The following is a 26758-nucleotide window of genomic DNA, read 5'->3' on the forward strand; positions in this document are numbered from 1 at the left end:
CAGAAGAAGCAATATGTCCCGAGCACTGAAAAGCTCCGAGAAGCTTTGTTCAATTAAAGCAGCTCAAGTAAAAGTGTTTCTGGTCTCAGATTCGAAATGATTTAATCGTTTTTGAAAGAAACCCACGTATATTTAATGCCTCATTAATAGCTCTTTGGAGCTTATAAAATACAGCACTTTCTCAAGATTGAAGCAGATGATTTAATCACATTAATAGCTCAGAGGAAAGTTGTGAAACCCATTTTGCAGCTGAGCAGAGATCAACAACTTGTCCAAGGTTCCACAGAGGCGAGCTGAGAGGGGTCTTCAAATTGCAAAGCTGCCGTCTTTTCTCCTACAGCTCATAGACCAATTACCTTTTTATGGAAAGAGAGGGGACCCTCTGAAATTGAACTGATTTAAGTTGTGGGACCAGTTTTTTCCTAATTTTCTGCTTTGCCATCCTGGAGGGGAGTCAATATGGATCCATGAACTAAAACACAAGCCTGATTGTACACCTGACATGATCTAGAACTCTCATTTGGAGAAGCGCTTTCATACCCATTACATAGCGCTAGTCCCCAGCTTACAATAAGGGTCCCTTTCAAAGACTGTCCTACATCGAGTCTGGTGTAAATTGAACACCTCATTTTGAATTAACAGCTGATGTTTCTTAAGATACGAAATGCTGGCTTAGATCACACGCCAGGCCTGGTCTACAGCGTTGTCTAACAATGAAATTCAATTCATCGTTGCTGTGAAGCATGTGTGAAGTTCAATAGTCATATGCAGTCAGGGCTGAACATCGCCCAAATTTTTATCCATTGCAACTCATGACACAGACACCAACAACTTCACTGTCGACCAGACATCGCCTGCGACGGGTCAATGCTTTGAAGAGTAAATCATAAAGCTGAACCACGCAAGTGAGCATCTGAGAGTGATAATGTTAGCAAATTGCATGCTACAACCTTGTATGCTGTGCGTATAATAATGATGGGATGTACAACAAAATCCCGTGAGGTTTGTCATAATTCGAATATGTTACACGTTGGGGACTTCCTGTAGTGTCCTCGTCAAGTCCCCTCTGGCGTTAGATAAGTTTGATTCTTGGAGAAATGGGCTCAGGGTCACCTAGCTGCATGGTACCACATCTGTAACTAGAAATGGTCTCCTCTGACCGCTAGCCCCCGGGGCTTCCTCTGGTTGAACAGATGTTCACAGTCCAATGAGTTGGGATAAGGCGTGGAGAGAAGGAAGAATGCAATAGGAACGAATACCCATGGGATGGCAGGATGTGGTCAACCTGTAGGAGACTCAGACAAGGTGGAACCAGCTTGAAACCAGGAAATGGAGCTAGAGGATACTTACTCGTTCTCCTCTCTCTCCCTTTAATCCAGGGACACCCTGTAAAATTTAAAAGATGGTTAAATGACGTGTTATATCACTCAGCTGGATGTAATGATAATCTATCACTTTTTTTTTCAATTAAGCCATTTTAATTAGCCCAAGTAATTCTTTAGCAACACGGGTATACAATATCAGCAACAAAACAAGTAGCGACACAATAAATAGAACTCTATTACAGAAACAGCCATTTCAATGTCTTATCCCTCCAGGCCTCTTGATAAGACACATTTTTACTTATTGGGCCATTCACAGTTTTCTACATAAAGGGCTACTTTTACTTATTGGCCTCTACTGATGATTGACACAGTGATGCAACAACGGGCTCAAAGGCAAGAACAACTGTGAGGATGATGCAGGACCAGGTGGTGTTACATTCTCTTGTACATAGGGTTGAAATCCCTGTACGCTATGAGTTGGAACCAACTCCATGGTAGTGGCAAGGTCAGCAGTTTGAAACCACCAGCTGCTCCTTATAAGAAAGACGAGGCTTTCTGTTCCTCTAGAGCAGAGATTCTCAGCCTTCCTCATGCCGCGACCCTTTACTACAGTCCTCATGCTGTGGTGACACCCCAATCACCAAATTATTTTCATTGCTATTTCATCACTGTGATTTTGCTACTGTTATGAATCAGGTGACCCCTGTGAAAGGGTCGTTCGACCCCCAAAGGGGTCGCCACCCACTGGTTGAGAACCACTGCTCTAGAGATTTACAGCGCTGGAAACCCAAAGAGGCTGTTCTGTTCTGGCCTATAGGGTTGCTATGAGTTGGACTTGGACTCAATGATAGTGAATACATATGTTTTATAATTTAGCTCACAAATTTATGATGGGCACATTGTTTCAATCATTTTAGGAATCCCTCAATGAAAACATCTCCTCCCAACCTCTCAAGAATTCACAGAAAGGATGAGATTTATGAACTCCCACAATCACACTGTTTTCCTTCCAGCATGATAACACAGAACTCCCTGTCAATGATTTCCCTGTCAACACGGGGAGTTCATATTTACATGAATTCTCAGCTGAATTATTATTTGTTATGTAGTTTAGCTATGCCTTGACTCACAAGGGACTCTACTTTTTGCTGTTGTTGTTAGTCATTGAAAAGTTGTTTTCATCAGTTCTGCAGTGAAGTTATGCTTTTAATGCAAAACATGTGTTTTCAGAAAGGTTTCCTATTTTGCTTCAACTCAGAGACAATGGAATAAGTTCATTGAACAAGATTTTTACAGTCCCTACAATAAAGATTGTGAATGCCATTTGCTGATGGAATCTGTCACACTGTCAAGCTTTGCTCCTTCAAACTCAACAGGTTCCCAAACCACCTCAGTATCATCCCCCAACCCCCCCCCCAAACAACCTCAGTATCACCCCCAAACTTGGTTAGCTGTCACCAAACTCAAAGGGACAGAGATGGGTGAAAAATACAAAGTGGGGGGGGGGGGGGCACGTCAATGAGGGTTGAACCAGCCTTTAACCAGAAACGAGGTCCTCACGACGGTGGCATCCCTGGCACGCGACTTTCATAAGGCAGGTCTGTGTCTGGTCTGGGGGCTGACACACACCCACAGCTCCAGGAACTGTGCCCCCAGGCATCAAAAGGCACAGGTGGTAAATGGACAAATGAGTGACTGAAATTCACTTCAAGCCCCCCAATAAAATGATTTTTAAAAAGAAAAAGAAAATGCAAATAAATAAATAGGAAATTCACTTCAAGTCTGGATAACAGCACAATTTGCATTTCATTGTTTTGATTTTTCAACAAAGGGAAAGAAGAAAAATATTTGAAACCTTTTATACTTGGGCGAGGAGCCCTGGGGCACAGTGAATCAGGCGAGGTGCCAAAAAACACAAGGTTGGTGGTTCGAATCCACCAGATGCTCCGAGGGAGAAAGACCAGACTCTGCTCTTATAAGTCCTATGTATGTGGCAGCTGTGAGCCAGAACCCATTAGGTGGCAGTGAGTTTGGCTTTTATTTTTGGTTGGACATAAAAACTAAGCTTCTAGATCATTAAAACAATAGTCAATTCCATTCAGATAAATCCAATTTCCCTATACTCGAGACAGAACAGAACAGCCCCATGAGACTCCCAAGGTTATAACTCTGTACGCAGGGCGGGTGCCACATCTGTCTTCTGAGGTGTGGCCAGTGGGTTTGAACCCCCTTCCTTTTGGTTAGCAGGTGATCCCTTTAACCACTTCACCGCCCAAGCAGTGTTCTCAGAATTTTCAGCAAAGTCACTTATTTCTCGATTATCTTCCTTACAGCCTTACCAGTTACCGAGTCGCGATCCCATGTGTATCGGAAAGGAACCGGGCTCCACGGGGCTTTCATTGGCTACTTTTTCAGAGTAGACCACCGACCTTTCTTCCCAGTCCCCTCTGGGTGGGCTTGAACCAGCCAAGCGAGCTCACTGCTTGCACCACCCAGAGCCCACTGCCATTGAGTGAATTGTGACTCACAGTCACCCGAAAGAGCAGAGTGAAACTGCCCCCAAGGGTTGCTGAGGATGTAAATCTTGACGGAAGCCGAAAGCCTCTTCTTGATCCCATGAATTGGCTAATTCAAACTGCTAAGCTTACAGTGACCAGCCCAAGGCGTAAACCCCCACATCCACAGGGCTCCTTCTGCACCGCCAAGGCCTCGAACTATAGACGTAGGAGCTGTGATGGCACGACTTCATTGTAAATAAGGAAAGAAAGACAGTGAAAGGATAACTAACTTGCCCCAAGTGAGGCCACAAGTATGAGACAAGAAGCTGGGACTCTACACGTCCCTAGGACATTTTACTGTTCCCTAAAAAAGAATGCGGCTTCAGAAATCTGTCCATCAATGCCTCCTTTTCTGATGGAGAAAATATATTTTCCTCATTAAAATAAGACAAAGCAAGTAAACACGCATTCCTAACCGAACTCCCACTGTACAGAACTTGATTTCAATGTGAGTCATTTTTTCGAAATCCTTTTTGTCTTGCATATTCTTCCTCCTGAGCCACGCACTTTCTGAGATTTGAATGCAGTCACCTTTTCAGGTGCAGAGGAAGGAATGATAGAGCAATTCTGACAGGTGCAGCAAATGCACAGCCCCAGCTCCTGGGGTCTGGGGGCAGATCATGAGCAGGACGGACATTCTTCCAACACAGGCGCGGGATACTTCGTTCAGCAGCAGAAGGACCCAGGCAGCCCGTGAAAGATCTATTTAGTGAAAGAACGGCCCTGCGAGAAATTATTTTTGCTGCCAGCTTCTCTGACATCATTCCTTTGATTTTTTTTTTTTGCAAAGCGAAACAAAAACAAAATAAAAATTCCTGAGCAAGTCAAGGCCTATAACTCCACCAAAGGATGAAAAGCCGGAGTCCCTGTAGGTGGAGGCAGGAAAAGGTGGCACATTTTCCCTTCATTTTAGGAACCCTTGAAACGTAAAGAAAAGAAAATACAGTGGCTGCATTCATAGATTCACAGAGTTTTCTCACTGAAAGGAAGAGGAAGAAGCTCCTGTCCCAGGGCCCACAGATGAAAGCTGTCTGTGAAGCTAAATCAAAAGAGCCCAAGCTGGTAAAGTAGACTTCCTGGGATCTGGCCGCTGATCACCCTGAACAGCAGTCTGACTAGAAACCAACCATACATGCATTCACTCATTCTTCCAACAAATATTTACTAAGTACCCTCGTAAAGGATCCCGGGTGGCATTATGATAAAAGCACCTAGCTTTAACCACATGATTCAGTCACTGAAAGATCAGAGGTACGAGTCCACCAGCTGCTCCGAGGGAAACGATGTGGTAATCTGCTACCGTAAAATTTCCCAGCCATGGAAAGCCTGTAAGGCAGTTCTCCTTAGTCCTACAGGATCTTGATGGGTCAACACCAACCTGATGGCCATGCGTTTGGTTTGGGTTAGGATGGCGCCCCTAGGTGATGCGGAAGGTTCATGGTGCTCAGCTGCCACTTGAAAGGTTGGGCGATCAAGTCCACCCCGAGGTGGCTCAGAAGAAAGGCTTGCAGAAAAAACAGCCTCTGAGAACCCTGTGGAGCTCAGCTCTACCCTGACACACACAGGCTTTCAGGAGTTGCATGACTGGCTGGCAGCTAGGGAACTAGTCTAGGAACACAAACATGGCCGTGAAAACCCACCCGCTAAAAAAAACCCCCCCAAAAACAAAACATCTGCTTTCAAAGAGTTCTCGATAGTGGAGGTGTGGACAGTGATGGCCAAATGCAGTACCTGATGCAGTTTGCAGGTCAAGAGTAGCTTCCCAGAGGCAGCTGCTAGCTTGGAGGGAGGGTGGCTAGGAGCTCCTTGGGTGGGGGAATGCAGAAGGGAGCTCAGAAAGATTGACGAGCATCCCCAAAGGCAAAATCAGCGGGAATAGGTGGGCATGTCTCTCAGGAGCTTTCAGTAACTTTGTGTGATGCAACCCCCTGTGAAGGGATGATGGGAAGCAAGAGGCCATATCTTGATGGGCCAAGAAGGCTAACCACTTGGGGCCTGTGCTTAGTAAATATTTGGGGAGGAAGTGATGTGATTTAAGCGGGAAAATGACACAGCAAGGTAGGCCTGCAGGATCTTAAAGCAGCTGAAAAATGAACACAGGCTAGCCCCAAAGCAGCAAGAGGGTCGGGGAGAGTTTGTGAGATAGGTGAGAAGTGAGGAGAGGCTGGAAAAGAAAAGATGGGAAGTGGTGATGGAGCAAGAAAAAGCATCGCAACCCATTGAGATAGTTAAAGTTTATTGTGCCACCCTGGCCGATAAACACATGGAGGGTTAATTGAAGGGCAGAGAGATAAATGACTCGGTGAACCCTGCCTTTCTAGTTCTCGGGTCTCTTGCTTTGTGATGGTCGGCCCAGGGTGCAGCTGCCTTAGCCAGTTCTCTGCTTCAGCTGGCAAGGCTCACTTCCTGCAAGACATCCCTGAGGAGAAGCCACATGGACCTACCCCGATGCAGCCCTGGGTGCTGGAGTAGCCGTGTGGAGACCCCTGAGATGCTTACACATTCACTGATTTGGCTTTCCTCCTGCAGTCAGCATCATAGTGTGTGTTTTGTGAGATGGAGGAGGACTTTGTGGATTGGTGTTGAACATATGGACTAATGGACTTGTGGGCTTGGGCAGCACTGGGTTGGGATGTTTTCTTGATGTGCATTTACCCTGTATATAAAACTCTCTCTTATATATATGTTTCTGTGGATTTGTTTCTCTAATGTACCCAGGCTAAAACACCCATTAAAATGAACCAAGGACAGGGTATGTCTGTCTGTGGCATATTTTAATACAAAACCGAAAAACCAAACTCATAGCTATCAAGTTGATGATGACTCATAGTGACCCTTTCAGACAAGGCGGAACTTCCCCTGTGACTTTTCAAGATTGGAACTGTTTAAAGGACCAGAAAGCCCCATCTTTCTCACTCGGAGTGGCTGGTGGTTTCTACTCTGCTAATGTTTTTCAATGAATGAATGAGGACACTGATGTCCACAGAGGCTTGGGGAGTTGCTAAATGATGGGGCTCACATCCTTTGTTAGAGCCAGATTTGCAACCCAGGGATCCTAACCCCTAGGGCTGCACTCTTTAAATGGTCGGGACGGGGGGGGGGGGGTCTATCAGCCTTTATTGATTTCAAGCTAAACAGTGACCTAGTGGTAAACGACGTCATTACTATCTGCCTCGCTGCACTATACGTATTCCAATGCTTAAAATCCGAAGGAACGAGGCCAGCAGCAGCAGCAGCAGCAGCAGCAGCAGCGACAGACATTCTACTCTGGGAAGTAGGCGGCTGCAAGCAGAGGGCATGAAAGCATGTGTTTCTGGCATGGACCATCAGAAATGTGTTGCTATTTTCAGTGGGACAGGCTGTCTTACTTGGTTGCTTTCCCTCCTACCTTCCTAGACAGAACTCCATGGGAAATCAATCAAGGCCTTCACACCCTGACTACTGGCCTGCTTTACAGGCCATACCAGCTGGCTGCCAGCAGGCATCTGGGCAGCTCTTGGCCCAAAGCACAGGGCTGGACAGTTCAGAGAACAACTGGTTTTAGACAGGAAACTCCAAGGCCTCTGGAGGCATCTGGACCTGCGTCCACGGACCATATGGTTCCTGCCTGTGATCAAAGTGTCAGCGACACGGGCCCCTCCATGCCACCACCAAGGGATGGACAGCAACGAAAACCAGTATTTCTGACAAGTGTTTTTTTGTTGTTGCTTTCAGGAAGGAAATGTAGAGCTTAACTCACAGCTACAAAAGGTCAGGTGGGTAAGTAGGGCTGGGTGTAAACTTGGGCAATATAACCCAGGTCTTAATGAGCTCCTCCCCTCCTCCATCTTCCTCTCCCAAGACCCAAGAGCCAACTCTTCTTTCTTTCAACTTTTCCAATCCCATCCTCTTGGATCAGGACCAACCCTGGGCCTGTTCTTTCCAAGCTTGGTTTAAGAGAAACCAATTCTAATAAGGGTAAAAAAATAAAATTAAACCAAAAAGACGACCTCACATGCAATACATTTGTTGACTGTCTTACCCATAGTTTTGCTTTGTTTTGTTTTAGGATACTTCAAAGCCTTAAAGTGCTAGCCAGCTCTGAGAAACAGGGTGAGTTTGTAGATAGTTTTTAGACCCAACTGAGCACATTCTGAAACTCTTCTTCCCAGAGCATCTTTTAGGAAACAGCCTGAGAACTAGCCCCAGAGTGAGTGTGTTTTCCTGGCTCTTTCCTAGTGAGCCCTGGTAATGCAGCAGTTACAAGTGCGCTATTAGCAGTTGGAAACCACGAGCCACTCCATGGGAGAAAGATGAGGCTTTTTACTCCCTTAAAGCTTTATAGTCTCAGAAACCTAAGGGACACATCTACCATGGCCTATAGGGGCACCTTGAGTCAGAAACGACACTCTGGCAGTGAGTTCAGGGTTTCTTAATGAAGACTAGCCCAGAATTGAATGAAGCGTTGAGTTTCCAATGAGAGGACTGTGGAGGTAAGAGAGACCGAGAGTGAATACGGACACGCACACACCTTCCTTATGCGCGTGCTTGCCCATGCAGGTGTCAGGGTATGTTTCTCTGTGCAGGATCACACTTGGTTTTTCAGATTTTAAAACCATCAGATTGTCTTCTGTGAGTCCACTACTCCTCTTATCCCCAAAGAGGAGGTCTGACAGGGTCTTGAACAATGACAGCACAGCCGAAACCAGGATAGCTCTTTGTACAGAGATCACTAAGACAGCACTTACTTGGATGCGTCTTAGTACGTAGTTACTTAGAACGTAGTTACTTAAGATCTGGACACATTCCTCGATGCACATACCTTGCGTGCATCTCTGAACATGAGAAGCACAGCCGAGGGAAAGGGCTCTGGGGGTGGGACGCTTGATGGAAGCGGGTTTCCAGAAGAAAGAGTAACGAGATGATACGGGCAAGCAAGAGAAGTGTCTTTCTGACGGAAAACCAAGGGGTCTCGTTAGGGTTGGTTCACTGTGGTTGGGCACCAGGAAAATGCCCATGGCTTACTCCCTATAACATGAGCGTACACTAACTCCAGGAGCAAGAAGAATCTCTGGGAAAACACGGTTTAGTTTAGATCTTTAGATGGGGAGAGTCTCTAAACTTATCTGGTGGCCTGAGTGGAATTGCATGGGTCCCCAAAAGCCAAGGTCCTTTCCCAGCTGTGGCCAGAGGGCAGTGTGACGCTGAAAGAATGGCCACAGGTCCCACATTGCTGAGTTGGAAGACGGAAGTGAAGTGGATCAAGAGCCAAGAAACGGGAAGGCTCTAGAAGAAGGAAAAGACCAGGAAGTGGATTTTCGTCTAAAGCCTCCAAAAAGAACTAGGTAACATGTTAAGTTTAGGCCAAGGACACTCACGTCAGACTTTTGACCTCCAGAAATGTACAATGAGCTGATTCCGGGAACCCAAGAGGAAAGCGAATTTTGGGAATGATGAGGGCAACAAATGTATAGATGTGCTCTACACAATTGATCTATGTATTGTGATGAATTGTATGAGCCCCAATAAATTGATTTAAAAAAATCATATATAACTATATATATAATTCAAACCTGTGCTTTAAAAATCATATAAATAAGCACAGTAGTCTTAACTTTCATTTAAAGTGTGAATATAAATAAAAAAGAAATTATACCATCAAAAAAAATAAATAAATAAAATAAAAAGCTGCCCTGTTCTAAGTGATGAAGAGGATGGCAATTTGTGACAGCAGCTGTCCACTGAAGTCAAATCCATTTGGCCCTCACCATGACCCCTTCAAGGTCACTGCTCCAGGAATTCTTGGCATGTTTGTAGGAGGGCGAATGGTTTCACATTTAAGGTATTTTAGATGATGGATGTAGATTGAGTATATCATAGTAATATCAGAATCCCAACTCATAATTACAACACGCAAAGACACCGGAGGTGCCAAATCCTGCCTTAGAAGCCATGAGTTTCTCCCTCTTTTGCCCTACCCACTCCCCATTAATCACATTTAAACACCAACTTAAGCGATAAGAAGCACAAGAATGATCATTCCTTCCACTCATCACACTTACATGTACACTACTAGTCAGTCAGCTCAGTGAGTATGTGTTTTATCAGGGGAATTCTGGCTTTCTTGTAGAACATAGAAAAGAAAAATCAATTCCCACTCCTGGTAAAGACTGAATTTCTCAAGTCTGTGCTGTAGTCAACAGTGGGAGCTAGACCTGATTTAGACAGCGCTATTGCACCCAGTCCTGGCCAGAAAGCAGAGAGTTTACATAGCCAAATACTGAAGAACAAGTCAGAGAGATACAGCTAAGCAGAAGCACAACTGATTGTTCCCTGCTGGGAGCATTGATCTCGAGCTACAATACATGCACAGTATGGTCTTCAACTTGATCTCAGAAGCTTCTCTGGTTTCCTTTAAGGATTCCCACAGATTCTAATACTGAACGAATGATTCTGCCAGGCAGAGATGCGGGTCAATTTAAACACAGGAAGATATCTGGTGAGTGGACCCTTGTCCTCCCTGGCTGCTTCTGTATACTCACAGGTGGTCCCAAGGCGCCTCGAGGTCCCACGCTTCCCGAGACTCCGGGGGCTCCAGGAGCTCCAGGAATACCCTGATAGAAAGGCAGACGAATGACCCAAAGGTGAGGATGCGCACATGCTCATTGGTGTCAGCTGTCACTCAAGCAGAAGCAACAAACATGGTGATGGCTTCCCTTTCGCCAACGCCCACCTCCACCAGACATCAGGACTCCACTCTCTGTCCCACTCCCGACTCCCCACCGAGGAGGGAAGACATTACTTTGTTCTATATTCTTGGTCAGGTGCCAAGCGGCTCAGAGACAAGAGTCATCAAACCATATTATTGCACAGTATTCCTGCAGGATGTTTTCGGGAGAGCTCTGTCCTGAGCTGTTTCACTTAAGCAAAGATGGCAGCCCAGGTAAAGGCCTTCCAAGAAAAGTCTCTCCAAAGAAACAAAACGCTCTCACACCAAGTGCCTCCCAGTCGTTTCTGGTGATACTTACGATTGGGCCTGGTGGGCCGGGAGGGCCGGAGGACCCTTCCTTTCCGGGAAAGCCCTGGGGAAATAGAACACAGTGTGTTAACCACAGAGGCGTTTGATTGATATGGCTTCCCGAATAGGTTCGCTTAATCCCTTGCCATATTCCAGGGGAAGCCCTGCCACATGCCCTAGACTACCAAGGAGCCACGGGTTTCCCGCTCTTCCTGGGGATTGTTCTAGGCCAGGCTCCCGCGTCCCTTGGCTCCATGACACTGTCCACTGCACGAACTGTCGTTGTGAGAAGTGCCACTTACAAGCTCATGTGGGAAACTCCTTCCCATGAAGTGTTTGTATTAGACTCAGCATAACAAATGAGAAAGGGTAGCCACGGCCGGGAGTTAGTGACACGGCAGAAAGACGAATTGGTGTGTCACATGACCTGAAAGACTCTGGGCTAGGGATTCGTCCCAGGTGTCTGTGTGACAAATTAAGAAGACCGCACCATCAAAAACTCTGGGATTCTCTAGAGAAGCTTGATGAAGTGGCGCAGGTGTACGGAACGTGTGTCGTCATCACCGGCCTGTAATGGAGACGCGTTTGGTCCCCATTCTGGGTTCGAAGAGTTTGGGGTAGGAAGCAAATGATGGCGTCTATGAACATATCTTCAAGTGTGTCTGTGATGTTGCATGTGAGCGTTCAGAACGACTAACACTTCAACGGCTCCCGTGGTTTTATTTGTGGCTGCTGCTCTTTCTAAGGCGGTGAAGGATATGAGAAAGGATCTCCGTTTGGAATTTTACAAGAGGTTCACCAAGTTTTTCCAGATACCACCTCCTCTTACATCATGCCACGAGTCAATGATTCTTCTCACGAATCTTGCTTATGAAAATCTATCTCCTCTTTGACCTTCCCTCTCCCTCCAGCTCCAGGTAGTCCATCAAACAGAGTAAGAGGAGACTGGCCAAAAGAGACGACGTGTGAGTGTGAGAGAGGATATTAGAGGTGCATAAAGAGACCAGAAAGGAGAGTGTTCAGGGACAGCAGAGGGCCAGGACCCCTCACAGTGCCTGTAGGTCATTAACCAGATGAGGCTGATGGTGCTGGTGCCTTCTGCTCCTGCCTGGATGCACCACTGTTCAACTACATTAACCAGTCTCCTCAGGACTATGCTGGGGGCACATGGAGGAGTTCTGGCCAATGAAAAGGGGCTAGTTCCAGTTCTGGGTCATAACAATCTCCCATTGTGACCCTCCCCTTTCTTGAGGGACCCTATGTGGAAGATGACAGTGTCCTAAATGGAAGAAGCCTGAGTAGCTAAGTCATGTGTGAAGTAGAGACTAGCTTTCCCTCCTCTCCCACCTTCGCTTGCTGACAGCCCTGGATTATGGCGAAGCAGCAAACTTCTGTTGCACTAAACCACCGAGATGTGGAGTTGTTTGTATACAGGTACACAAATCTATATCATGTTGTTAGATACCATCAAGTCAATTGCCATGCATAATGATCCTATAGGATGGAGTATAACTGCTACTTAGGATTTTCTAGGTCGTAAAGTGATTTGGGTTTGGGGGTGTGTGTTTTTTTGTTTGGGGGGCAGCTTTGCTAGTTTGTTTCACTTACAATCAAGTTTGGTGGATGACAAAGTTACATAAGTAACTGCCCCGCTGGGGTCTGTGCACTGGGCTCCCGAATCAGTCCGTGAGGGCAGACTGCCATGAAGCGGGCTGGGGAGGGTGGGCTTTCATCTTTATGCAGGCAAATCACCAGGGCTTTTCTCCTGCAGAGGTGCTGGTGGGTTTGAACTGCTCACACCATCTTACTGTTGTGTCACCAAGGCTTTGACATTATTGATATTATCAATGATATTAGCATCTATATCAGTGACACAGTGACTGCCACCAGGGGCTCAAGCATAAGAACAACAGTGAACCCGGTGAAGGCCCAGGCAGTGTTCCGTGCCCTAGCACACGGGGCTGCTATGAGTCTGAGTGTTGCCCTAGCACACAGGGTTGCTATCAGTCTGAATGTTGCCCTAGCACACAGGGTTGCTATGAGTCTGAACAGCACCTTATCACACGGGGTTGCTATGAGTCTGAATGGTGACCTAGTACATGGGGCTGCTATGAGTCTGAATGGTGCCCTAGCACACGGGGTTGCTATGAGTCTGAATGGTGCCCTAGCACACGGGGTTGCTATGAGTCTGAATGGTGCCCTAGCACACGGGGTTGCTATCAATCTGAATGGTGCCCTAGCACACGGGGTTGCTATCAATCTGAATGGTGCCCTAGCACACGGGGTTGCTATCAGTCTGAACAGACTCCAGGGCGCCCAACAACCACTCATCATTCTTAACATTCTGCATGCGAGTGTTGAGAGGAGGCTCTGGTTGCATTCCCTCCTCTGGGTTTGGATTTTATTAATTCCAATCTTTGGCTCAATCAGGCTGGTGCGCTTCCTCTGACTCCTCGCTTAGATGGCTAATTGTTTTAAGACAAGTCTTTAAGACCCCAGACCTTATTTTTCCTAATAGCGGGGTTCCATCTGATATCTTTAAAACACTTTACAATAGCACCGTATGTCAATGATCTCCTCATAAGACCACACACTGAGCAGGGCCATGTCACCGTAATGAATTGTTCTTATATTAGGACTGCGATCAAGTGAGAGCTCAAAATCTACTCACATCTCTATGGTTTATTTATGTCCCTGGTTCACTTTAAAGATATCTTTACTATTTTATTGGAGTACATCATAAGTCATCCCCATGGGGCATAAGGTAATTCTATGATAGTACTATTAGTTTAGTCAATGGCATAGAATTTAAAACACTGTTGAGGAAAGGGATTGAGTTTCCTATGAATCCCCATTGGCCATAGTCTAGGAATGGCACTTCATATTAGTCAAAGAGCATTGTAGAGTGGATATTTGCAGCCATACTTAGTCTGGAATATACATTTTGTCCTAAGCACTATCTTTTGAACCATTTTTTTATACCCCCACCCCCACCCACCCTCTTGAACCACTTTTAATTTAGTCTGGTTTTCAAATATTTTCAGCCCAGTTTTTTATTTAATTTTTCTCTGCTGTATTTGGTCATTACTGCTGGACCTTTTGTTCTTCCTTTTGTCTTTGTGTGCTTTTCTGTACAAGAAAGTCACAATGGGTGAATTTATGAGGGCAGTAACTGAATTGATAATTTCCTGGGGGCATTGAGGGGGGAGGTGGGGGGGGATAATTGATAATTACCTGGGGGCAGGTGGGGGGGGATGGAAGTCAATATCAATGAGTACAAGAATGAAAGAAAACGTTCCAAAGTTGATTACGGTAGTGAATGCACAACCGGCAATATGATTGAATTATTGAATTTTATAATATGCTAACTATATCTCAATAAAACTATTTTTAAAAAGATGATTGAATTTGTCCATTAACTTTTTGAAGTCCTCTTATATAAACATACCTCACTGAATATGTCTATATTTATATACATGGAAATTTATATGTATTATCTATACCTGTTAAATATGCACATATATATGTGTGCATTTTTAGGAACCTGAAGTGATCAGTTAAAATAAACATTCACTGCTATTGAGTCAATTCCAACTGAGAGCAACCTTGTAGGACAGAGCAGTATTGCCAGTGGGATTTTCCAAGACTGTGAATCTCATCAGAACTAGAAAGCCTTATCTTTCTCCCAGAGTGCCGCTGGCGGTTTAGAATTGCTGACCTTGTGATTAGCAGCCCAGTGGGTAACCCAGTACAGGACAACGGTTTCTCACATCCTAACTTAGGTGAATCATAACACCCAGGGTCAGCAATATGCCACCACAGGCATTACTTTTACATACTTGTCTAATAGCCTGAACACAACACTACCAAACATAGCTAATAATCAAGAGAATGCTATAATGTTGTTTTTTAAAACCATAAACTCCTATGCCTTAAACCTTTTGTACCCAAATCTGCATGCTATAAAAGAGACCCAAGAATCTGCATGCTATAAAACAAAACAAAATCGAACCACTGTTGGATCAGGTAAATTCAGAAATTGCTGATTTACAAATATAAGGGTACTTAGTCTAGCTCTGAAGGACAGCATTTGAATGAGTAAGAAAAGTTGATGTTAATATTTGTAGCGTATGTGCCCTAAAAGAGGTATCTTTAAAGCCAATGATATCAAAGTTAAAGTACTTGTAATTATCCTCTCCTCATTCATGCCACAATCCAAATAAAGGTATGAAGTAATCCACCGGTCATGGTCTTATGGGCAAAAGATCCATTTCCGCGTCACTAAGCCTTACCAGATTCTTCTGTCCCCACACATTTTGGGGGTGGAATCTGGTTCATCAAACATCTTCTCTTGCTACCCAAACCCCACAGTGATCTTGATGGGCATCATTTTGTGGGAAGAAGGGTGCAGTTGGGGAGTGGAGAAAGATGGATTCAAATCTGTCTCCAACACTTTCTAGCTCTGTGTGGCTGTTTGAGTTGCTTCCACCTGAGCTTCCGGCACCTTTGTCTGTGAACTGAGGTCATTGGGCCGAGCATTTGTGATGACGCTGAGGACAGGAGAACATGGCCTTGGTGAAGAACCTGTACGTATTCAACCATTGCTTGCAGCAGTGGCTGATGTTCTCAGTGATGTAATCTGTCCAATCCCACTTGCACCCATCTCTGTCACAGTCGGTGGCCGACTGTGAGAAAGTTCTCCTGCAATAGTACAAACTCATCCGGACCCCCAAAGAAGCAAACCAAATCCTTCTCGCCCTTAGTTGTGCAAGAGTATTTTGCATGTTCTCTTCTGGAAGAGAAAGCTCCTCAAAGGGGTAATTAGCCTGAATCTTACCATTAAACAAAATAGTCCTTAGATGACTCACTCATCACTGCTTGACATTTATGATAGGAATGAAATCCAGACAATTGACTCAAGTTCAATATCCAGACTACGGCCTAAGTCCAGCTCGCTCTTGATGCAATGGGATATTCACCATAAGGATGGCCTTTGTATCCATCCCACCCACACAAGGAGGAAGCAGCCTTGAAGCGTTCTTTCGAGATGAAATCCAAGACGCTTTGAAAAGCAACCCTCTTTTTCTTTAGACTTCATTGTGCTTTTGGAATTCTTGTAAGACATCTTAATGTGTTAAATGCAAGCATGTGTTAAATATTATACTGCCCCCAACTCAGTAGATTAAAAATAATGAATAAATAACAATACCACTTAAATTATACGTTTTCACGGCCATGCTGCTTGCCATGCATGAATCCCCACAACAACTCTATGAAGTCAAATACTTTTTTTTAACTTGACACATGAGGAAGGTCAGGTTTGGACAGAGTAAGTCATGTGGCCAGAGTTCAAACTCGGGTGTGGCTAACAAATCCGTTATTGGCCCCTGAGCCACCCTGCTTTTCGAAACCTCCCCAGGTCAACCAAATTCAGATGCACAAGATGTTTACAGTCTGTGATGATTTACCAGTGGAGAGCTAAATCCTGGGATTCCGGAGGAGCAAGCTAGCAGAAAGGGGCAATCCAAACTGTGTCACCTAACACCTTTGAGACAACGCAGAAGGACTCTCTTCCAGGCGCCTTTAAAATCTCTTGACTTACCGTCTTGGTGCCTTGTCTCTCTGATTCTTTATATATTGCTGTTGAGGTGTGCACCCTTGAGTTGATTTTCAACCCATAGCAATACCACTCGGCAGAGTGGAACTGCCCCGAATGGTTTTCTGGGCTGCAGTCTTTCTGGGAGCAAATCACCAGGCCTGGTCTCCCAGAGAGCCGCTTGTTTTCAAGTTTCCCTAAGGATCACCTGGATGCCCCCGGGGGAGAGGGCACAAAACACTACAAACACCAGAGGGGCTCAAGGGCCATGGGACCAGACCTGGGGTCACAGCAAGAAAAATGGAGAAAGGGGGCAATAAAGACAGAGCCAGATTCAAGGAGGTAAAAACGGAAGCGTCCAGAACCATCTTATTTTCTGTTAGCATGGCTATAATTTCTAAAAAATGGATGTCGAAGTGCTGTGAAATGTAAACTTGCTGGGCTGTTTTTGCAACTGCAGCCCCGCACTTCGTGCCACTGGCTTCCAGGAACGAATGGGAACCATGTTCACTGAGGATGTGCAGCTTTGCTGGATGTGCTATGAACCTGGGCCCAGAGTTGCATATGAACCACCCCAAGAGCCAACGATTCCCCTTGGGAGCAGGCAGAATAAGATAGAAGCTTTAGCAAACACAAACCCTGTTTCAAAAGGAGATGTCTAATCGTGTTCCTTCTTACGCTCTCTTTCCTTCCTGGCTCAATTAAGGGGGGCACTGGCACTGGCCCCAGTTCCAGAGAGATCTCTCAATCATCTTTCGACTCACAGTCAAGAAGATGGTTAGTGCTGGGCGTGGGCTGTTTGTTCTTAGCTGCCAGGACGAGAAGACAAAGATTCAAAAGACGGAACTGAGCAGCGAGGAATAGACTGCTCGCCGAGGCCAGAGCTCAGCCATCCACTCCCTGAAACTCCGGACCTTTGAGAGGCACTGACGTACATCATTACTAACATCTGTCTATTGCAGCTCTCCCCAGCTTCCTCCATCCATGCCCAGGGCTTGCTCAGGTGCAGCGGAATGAAGGCACGGCAACATTGAGGGATCGACGTGCTCAGAATACACTGAGAAACCGCAATTCTCTTTTTCTGAGTCCCTCAAGGGCCAGAGCGCACGGGGATGTTTTCCAGAAGTGGCTCTCAGCACGCAGTATTTTTCCTTTCTGTCTGCTCTATGCCACCAGTTGTTAACTGCTGTTGTTAACGGTGTTCTTCTGAATGGTGAAGGTGGTGTGACGATAGAGGCAGGTGCCAGGCTTATCCTTCTAACTCATTCCCTTTCTCCCACTGCCTCACCACAGAGCTCGGGGTATACGTGGCCCTGCAATATGGCATTCCTTTTGAGGTGTTCCATGTCCTCATTTTATACCCACCATCATTCTAGGTGGCCCTTAGCATTCTACCTCCATAATCCTGCTAACTAACTGGTTATCTGAAGACTGCTGCCCATGCACCTGAGTTAGCCCCCAGATGGATTTGACTGAACAAGGTGGGGGTCACCTAAAAGGAATTCCTTTGGTTTCCTTCCTCTGCACATCAATAACTCTGTCCTCATCTGCTAACTCTTCTTCCTCTGCTGTTGATAAAGATGACCCTGGTGTTAGCTGATCCAGGGACACAGCTGTGTTATAGATTCGACTGCACCCTCCCGCAGCTCCTCCAAGTTCAGGACTACATATTGGTTCCTATTGACCGAAAGGCCTTCTTGTCTGGAGCATGCCTCTCTGCAGACAGAAATGAACAGCGCTCCCCAGGCGAAGCATAGGACACACAGACATGCTTAATTCAGATTTTGCTGGTGGAAAATATATTGCCTTCAGGCCAGGCCGTCCACAGCGCACAATTCAAGAGGGCACCATTTGCTTTGGACTCTGTGAGAGTAGTGTCCCTCAGCTTTGTACACTGGGATGGCGTTGCTCTGGTATATCTTCCAGAACAACACTTGTCACAGGGTTCACACAATCTTTCTAACATGTCTGCACACAAGTTTTATAAAGCAAGTTCAGTCCCGTCCAAAAAATGTTCAAGGTAGGACTTAGGCACACCCTGAATATTTCCCTTTCAACTGGGCTTCTTCTGAGGTAGAGTGGGAAATAAAATTTAGAACATATGACTTATCATTTTATTTTATAGCTTTAATATTCTAATCCTTTAGCAAGGGAGAAATATATGTTTTGAGGAATAGCAAAATATTTATGAAAAGTCTGTGCCGGGATACTGATTTTAAAAGAAAGAATTCAAAAACCAAATGATCCAAACACTCATCCAATCTGTTTGATTTGCAAGTTCTTTGCCAAGACTGGACCCCATTCATATATAAATCAAATAAACTCACTAGGCCAGATCTTCAGAATGGCCATTTTCAGAGCTTTAGGAATCACAGAGGAATCTAGGTGTGGAACCACGCAGGATCTTAGCCTTAGGTCCTTGCCAAAACACATAAATATTGCTAGACACTCCTTCCATGCGTACAAGAGACCTACATAAATCTAATACTTTTATAGAATGCCCCCTTTAGATACATTCACCTGGACATGTTTCACAGAGTCCTTCCATCTGGTGAATACAAACTAGACTGAGATGCTAAATAAATGAAAATTGGTGGCAGTGGAGGGGGGTGAGATGGTGTTAACGGAACTTAGATTCCACACCTATACTTGTTTAGAAAAAAAAAAAAAGCAGGTCTTTATTCTTGAGCTGTATAGCTACCCTTTCTTGTAGCTGAAGGTAGTCCTTGTTTGAGCAGTGAGGTTTTCAGTCAGACATTTGCTAACCTAGTAGGTAAACTGTCTCCAAATGATCACGGATTGTCAATGGACTGAGTCTGAGTAATGGCCACTCCATATCATTCAGTCTTGAGAGAAATAGTGGAGGTGCCCACCTGTCTAAATTAGGGACAGTTTTAGGAAGACCAGCCTCTATTTCCCTTATTGAAAATGTGATGGTTTCCCCATTACCTTCAAGCTAACGTTCAGGATCCTGAGCCAGGCATCTGAATGATTCGTTTTGTGTTTCCCTTCCATTTCCATTCTGCGCAATCTCCCCACACCAGTGCTCACACTCGCCACAGTGCAATCTCGAAATCCCCTGAACATATGCAAGATTAGAAATGTCCAACCTCTCTTCCCCTAAACTCCTTTGGGTATTTTTTTTTTCCTGCCAGGAATTGCTTTCCATTCCTCTTCTGCCTGGCTAACTTCTGTCTTTCCATCGAGGCTCAGTCTAGATGATACCCCCTCTGGTAAGTCTTCAGTGAGTCTCTAGGTCTGGCTTAGCTACCTATTCTTTGGGTACCATTGTTGTTGTTTTTGTTGTCAGCTACTGTGGAGTTGGCTTCCACCCCCTGGCCACCTTGTGTGCAAGAGAACAGAGTGCTGCCTAGCCCTGTGCCCTCCCCAGGGTTGGTTACTGTGGTAGTTTTACAGAATCCTTTGTCAATTTGAGGATCAAGAGTGTAGGGGTGGAGTCTAGCCTGTCAATCAGAGCATAGCCAGTGAGGCCTCTGTGTGGGCATGGCCTCCTGAGAATTCAGGAAAATCCTGTATTTCTTCCTTGAAGTTGAGAGACACTGTTCTCTCTGTTCACTCCCTGGGAGACCCTGAGGCTGACAAGACACGTGGAACTATGCTAGTGCCTGGTGATGGAGAAGCCACAAGGACCTACCCTGATGCAACCAGACTTAAGAAGCTGGAGAAGCCACATAGAGACCCCCGCCAGCGCTGAGATGCTCACAACAACACTGGATCCAAAGACTTTCTGCCCACTGGCCTGTAATCATCCTGCATTCGGCATCATTGCATGTATTTCATGAGTCTGAAGAGAACTTTATAGACTTGTATCGGACATATGGGCTAATATCGGATTTATGGGCTTCGACTGGACTGGGTTGGGATACTTTCTCAATGTACAATTACCCTTTATATAAAACTCTCTTTTATACACATGTGAGTTTCTATGGGTTTGTTCCTCTAGTGTACCCGGACTAACACAGTTAAAATTCGACCACTGTGATTCACAGGGTTTTCACTAATTTTCAAAAGTAGATCAACTCAACTCACTGCCAGCGAGTCAATTCTGACTCATAGCAACCCGACAGGAGAGAGAAGAACTGATCTTTCCGACAGCGTAAATCTTTATAGGAGTAGAAAGGCTCATCTTTCTCCTGCTCTCCAACTAGATAGGCCTTTCCTGAGAAGATCTTAGTGCACAAGTCCCACTGAAACCCGCTCAGCATCAGAGCAACACACAAGCTGAGTGGGGGCTGTGCATGAGGTACACCAAAGAGGCATTCTACCACGAAACCCACCTCATCTGTGCTCGGTAAATGGCCCCACTCATTAGAGCATGTGCTATGTAGTTATAATTTAGTTATAATCCTTCCCAATGAACTAGAAACTTCTCGAGGACCAAAACCTCCCTGGAGGACTCTACGTAAAGGTTTGCTGACTGAACAAACAACTGGTGGGAACTCATCCCTCCCCTAGCCATCACCGCGCTCTGTTTCACTGAGCTTTACTAGCACAGGTGAACACACAGCTTCCCAAACTTACTTGGCCTACTGCCCCTTGAAAACAAAAAGAAAGTACTCTCACACACACTCACTCCCCACCCCAGCCAATGGAAAACATTTGTACTACAGTCCATCGGCCAGGATAACGTGTAGGTATCTGTTTTTGCAGCCACCTGGATCATTCCTGCACCTCCCATGGGGAAGTTTGCCCACTTTGGAAAACACTGGCTTAAAAGACTAGACCATTGGTTTATATTAAGTAACTGGAAAAGGCCAGGTAAGTCATATTACCAGATAACCAAGAAACTTAATTTTTAATTTATATGGTTCCTTAAGTTTATGTTGAAAAGACCTGAAAGAGTGGGGAAAGTTACTAAACCAAGACACACAATGCAGGGAAAGCTACATTCAAGAAACCAGGTGTTCCGGAAGGAGTGTGGCTAATTAGAGAAGGTATGATGAACGTTTCCAGGGTTTGGGGCTGCTCACTGCAAGGTCAGCAGTTTGAAACCACCACCACTCTGCAGGAGAAAGATAAGGCTTTCGGATCCCATGAAAAAAACGCACAGGGGGCAGTTTTACCGAGCCCTTCTAGGGTCACTATCAGCTGGATTTGGGCTATTTTGTAAATGTAACCGTTCGACTGTGAGTTGAGTGAAGGCTCACACAGGAGATCATCAGTCTTACATCATGCAGCCCATAAGCATTTTGCTTCAGCTCCTTCATTGCAATTCTGTCAACATACCATCCCTTTTACCACTTTCTCTTTTTCCTCTTTCCATTCTTTCTTCTTTCCTAATGCTCTGAGCATCATCCTGGTGTGAATGCTGCCCTTCTGGTCTTAAATGGATGATTGTTCTAACATGTGCACACCTCCTTAGTGCTGTTGTTCCCCGTATAGACCTGTCTGATGTCTTGCAGAACACTGAGCCTTGGGAGTGAGTCCATTTCGGACCTGAAGGGTGACTGGGGACTATGGTCTTGGAGATCCCACCAGTCTCTATCTGACCAGTAATTCTGGTCTCTTTTATAGTTTTGAGTTTTGTTTCAAATTTTTCTCCCATTCTGTGGAAGAATGATTATATTAGAATTTTGAGAACAGTTGGTAGTGGTGGCTGGGTACCATCTAGTTCTTCCGATCTCAGTGTTGTGGAGGCAGATGTTTAAACAATGAAAGGAGCAGCTACAGGTGGTGGTGCAATGGCCTAGCATAAGGATGGGTAAAATGTAGACAGGTGGGGAACACAGTGACAAAACTGACTTCTTTGCACTAAAACCTGCCAGCAGCAAAGAATGTTAGATCAGAAATTGGCTTCACTAACTACCAACGGTAAGATAAGTTCTTACCCTCTGTCCTGGTGAGCCATCTCGTCCTGGTAAACCAATGCCTCCTGGGACACCCTAAGTAAAACAAGGACAAAAATGGACTTAGATGCACAGAAAGGAGTTCTCCTGTAACCCAGCTTATCTGAACCAGATCAAGGCCTCCAAACAAAACTAATGGCATGAAGGTGAGGTCTTTGTGACTTAGAATTCAGAACCCAGAAGTTATTCTTAGGAAATACGTGTCCCCTACCAGAGCTCAGGCTAGGGGGCATCAGGATGACCCCTAGAAGGGGCTTATGGGCAATGATTACAGGTAGTCCCCAGAGTATGAAATTTGTTTTTTATTTTGTTTTGTTTTTTGAAATTTGTTTTAAAGTCGAATTTGTACGTTAAGTCAGAACAGTGAGGTATGGTTATCATCTAATGTCAGCTTCAAACTTTTTTGTCCTATTATATTGTACGCAGTGCCTATCTGTTGTTACCATCCATTGTAAGTGTCTGGAATCTTTCTTAAAATAGGCTTTACAGGAGTTAAATTTCTATTCAGGCACTGAAGGTTAGTCAGATATTCATTTGTAACCGGGGACTGCCTGTTCAGGCAAACAGTCAAACAGCCTCTAATAAGGAAACCACTTGTTGCCAAATTCATAGTCTTTTCCCCTCCTTCCTAGCAAACCTCTAGAGGAAAGGAGCAGACTAAAAAATAGAAATCATACCTGTGGTCCAGGAAGACCAGTCTCTCCTTTTTCTCCTTTCTCTCCTGGCATTCCCTGAAAAGCACAAGAAAAGGTTACGATCACATAATAAATTTTCATCTTTACCCACCTCCCACTCCCAACTGCGGCTTGAACATCTTAACATTAAATTGCTTTTGAGCCAACATCCAACTACAGAGCGCTTTACTTCTTACATAGGAGATGCTATTTACACCCACATTCCTACGGCACTCCATTGTTGATATACGCAACCGTCATCTAAATATACAGCCCACAGTGGCAGTCTGTGGAGGGGCTATTAGAACATGTCAGCCTGAGGTGTAGTATAAGTTTACATTAGTTTGTTTGGGGCTTGTTGATACAGTTTGTTTTGGGCTCTTGGGATGTTAAAATGGGAAAACCAGCGCAGGACCAGGCAGGTAATAAGACCTCAACACATGTTTGTTATTAGGAGTAGTAATTATACAAATTGGCGCGTTCATGCTTTCTAAAATGTGGACATAACTCTGTGATGAAACCTTCTCAGCTAGTGAGATGTCATCAGATGAACAAAAGATGTCTACTGAGGGTATGTCTAAAAGGATTTGGATGCTGCAAATATTTACTGTCAAACTCGGTTCTATTCATTAAATCTAGGTGCCTATCAGTAAGAAATTCGGCGAGTGGCATGCAATTTGTTTTCCGTTGGAATGAAGGAGTTTGGGGGTGGGGGGGGCGGTGCAGGCTCCTCAAGTGCACCTGTGAAACCTGAATCCCACACTCAATAGACGGCACTTCGATGCCCGCCCACATAAAAATATGAGTCAGTGGCTTTCCGGAAGCTACTTCCACACTTACTACAAATAAATACAGAAGAATTTAACATTAGTCAATGTTTGTTTTGTTCTGGGTTTTATCACACCTCTGGAGGACTCAGCTCATCCAGGTTCTACCCGCTAAGGCCTGTGTTTCTTCTACAGGCAAAATCCTTGTGGGTGTCCTTACTATCCATGTGTGTACCCGTCTGTTACATAAAAGAGGAGCCCATCATTGAACAAGAAATTGGCTAAAGACACAGCTAATGAATGGGCCCATAGTCATGACGTAAGTTTTATGCAATTCATTTCTCAACTCTTTATTTTAGGGGTAAGAACGGACTAGGGCTCATTATCAAGGCACAGAAGACAAAAGATCATTCTTGGCAGCCTCACGATGACGTAATCATAAAGCCCTTGGAAATCTTTCCACAACACTCACAGGCATTCCTTGAATGGAGAGACCGCTTGGTCCTTGGGGTCCAGGAGGACCCTGAGGTCCCAACGGGCCTGTTTCACCTCGAGGCCCCTCTGGTCCCTGAAAGGCAATGGAGAAAAGTCAGGCCAGAAATTAGCTGGTCACTCTGATGCCCAAAAGATGCTTCTGCTTAGGACATATAAAACGTGTTCCCTTAGATAATTTCCCCCTAAGACCTGAAACATTCATAGGAGAGGAAGACACCAAGCCTCAAATGTTTCACCTCCCAGGCAAAATGTCATCAATCAGAAGAGTCATCAGTCAGCCAGAAGAGTAAACACACTGGGATTGCTGTAACTTTCTGTTTTGCTTCCTTAAAGAAGAATACTATGCCAATTGTGTGAGTGGCAGGACTCCCCACACTCCATAACACATTTCAAAGGGAGAAAGGTCTCCAGACCACCCTCCTGGTCTGTGAAGCTCCACCACCATGCTGAACCTCATAAGCTCCATCTCCACTGCTGCCAACCACCAACCTCAAGGGCATGCCTCTGCGTCCGTGGGAGACATTCCCCCTGGGCCTGGTGATCTTTCCCACCTCCATCCTGCCATCCTCCCTGTGCTTCCTCAACACCCTTTCCTCCAGTCAAGCAAAGTAGAAAACCACATATCTTGACACGGTTTGGCATGGCTTGGCATGGCTCAGTCTCCTTAGCTGATGCCTGGAAGGCCTTGGGCAATAGGAATGGAAAGCAAAGCTTGGTATTTGATTGTATAGAGGGGCAAGGGAGAAGACATCCCAACGCTGAGACATTCCCTGAGAGAGACTGCTGCCTGGCTGTGATGCAGTGTTTTCCCAAGGACGCATCACATGGTAGATAAAGGAAGCAGAGAATGGCAGGGAATGCGATCCAAACGTGGAGAGAGAGACTGGCAGACAGAGACACACACAGAGAATACGACCCTCGAGACTACATCACTCAGAACATTGGCACGCTTTTATTTCTGACCCAGAAACCCATCTTTTCATTGGGTGATCAAATGCTCCTTTGGAGGAAAAAGCACAAGTCTTTCAGAAACAGGAAGAGTCGGTTGCAGTTTCCAGGAAACTCTAGGGAGCTTCACTTTGCACAGGGTCCCTGGTGATGGACTGTAACATGATGGCAGATTGTGAGCGAGGAGGAACATTACCTTTGGACCCTGTTCGCCTTGTTGACCCTTTGGTCCTCGGAGTCCTGGGCCACCCTGGCAAACAGATGGTAACTATTAGCACAAAGAAAATCCTCAAAACAGTCTATTCCATCCACTTTCCTTGCAATATGGCTTATATTATTTTCATTTTGTCTAAAGGCCAACACATCGTGTAATGGTATACATTCTTCATGATTCTTTCCTGGAAATTTGCCATTTCCCCCAGCCCTCCTTGCCGACGATTTCATCGTTGGAGAGCAGTTTGTTTGTTTGTCAGTATGCCAAACCATTTTAAGTCTTGAAAATGTACAGGATTCATTTTTTCAGTGCTACTAATGAGTGAGAATATTAAAATACGCTGTTGATTGAAAGTGTATTTATTTTATACCATAACTCTGAGGGGGAAAATTCAATAGAAATCTTTTAAAAACCATACAAATGTAGTAATAATCGAATTTTCTTTACATAGTTTAAAAGAACATATGAGTGCTTTTGAAACTTCAATCATTTGCATTTCCCATCAGGATTTTGCCATATTAGTATCTGTGGTTACATATTCTCTCTGTATAGGTGTATAACAGCATACATAATCCAGATATCTACATTAACTTTAGTAAATCCATTTTAAAAGAAAATAGTGTTAGCTCTGCAGTAAATGGAAAATGATGACTAAAAGTAGAAAGGAATAATAAAATGAGACTGCAATCATGTTATTACAAGGACTTAGATTTTGTTCTATTTCAGGAAGTAGCATATGAGCAAGAACCAATAGTGCTGATGGACGAAGTTCAAACTGTGCTGACCGCATTAGCCAAAAACAAGGCTCCAGGAATTGACGGAACACCCACTGAAGTGTTTCAGAAAGCTGAAGAAGCACTGGAAGCACTCACTCGCCAATGCCAGGAAACCTGGAAGACAGCTACCTGGCCAACGGGCTGGAAGAGATCCATATTTGTAACCATTCCAAAGAAGGGTGACCCAACAGAAGGCTTAACTATAGAATGATCACATTGATATTGCCTACGAGTAACACTTTGCTTAAGATTACTCGACAACATTGACAGGGAACTACCAGAAATGCAGGCTAGAGTCAGAAGAGGACATGGAACACGGGATATCATTGCTGGTGTCAGATGGATTTTGGTTCAATGCAAAGAATACCTAAAAGATGATTGCTTGTGTTTTCATTGACTATGCAAAGGCATTCGACTGCGTGGACCATAATAAATGGAAGCTAACTGTAAGAAGACTGGGAATTCCAGAACACTTCATTGTGCTCATTCAGAACTTGTACATTGATCCGGAGGCGGTTGTGCAAACAGTACAAGGAAACAG

The 26758-nt window shown here is 45.0% G+C and overlaps 1 protein-coding gene across 1 annotated transcript in view; it reads right to left on the reverse strand.

Moving 5' to 3' along the window:
• Positions 1 to 26758, reverse strand: part of COL14A1 (collagen type XIV alpha 1 chain) — a 221421-nt gene that overhangs the window by 34485 nt on the left and 160178 nt on the right. The window contains exons 36-42 of the mRNA XM_045287068.1: positions 25424 to 25477; positions 24257 to 24352; positions 23021 to 23074; positions 22326 to 22379; positions 10891 to 10944; positions 10405 to 10476; positions 1351 to 1386 (exon numbers count right to left, since the gene is read on the reverse strand). Of these exons, the coding sequence (XP_045143003.1) occupies positions 1351 to 1386; positions 10405 to 10476; positions 10891 to 10944; positions 22326 to 22379; positions 23021 to 23074; positions 24257 to 24352; positions 25424 to 25477 (420 nt within the window). The remainder of the gene's footprint in view (positions 1 to 1350; positions 1387 to 10404; positions 10477 to 10890; positions 10945 to 22325; positions 22380 to 23020; positions 23075 to 24256; positions 24353 to 25423; positions 25478 to 26758) is intronic.

This window comes from Echinops telfairi, unplaced genomic scaffold (genome assembly GCF_000313985.2).
Source record: "Echinops telfairi isolate 266 unplaced genomic scaffold, ASM31398v2 ScPeMD7_1;HRSCAF=3_0, whole genome shotgun sequence".
Taxonomy (NCBI): Eukaryota; Metazoa; Chordata; class Mammalia; order Afrosoricida; family Tenrecidae; genus Echinops; species Echinops telfairi.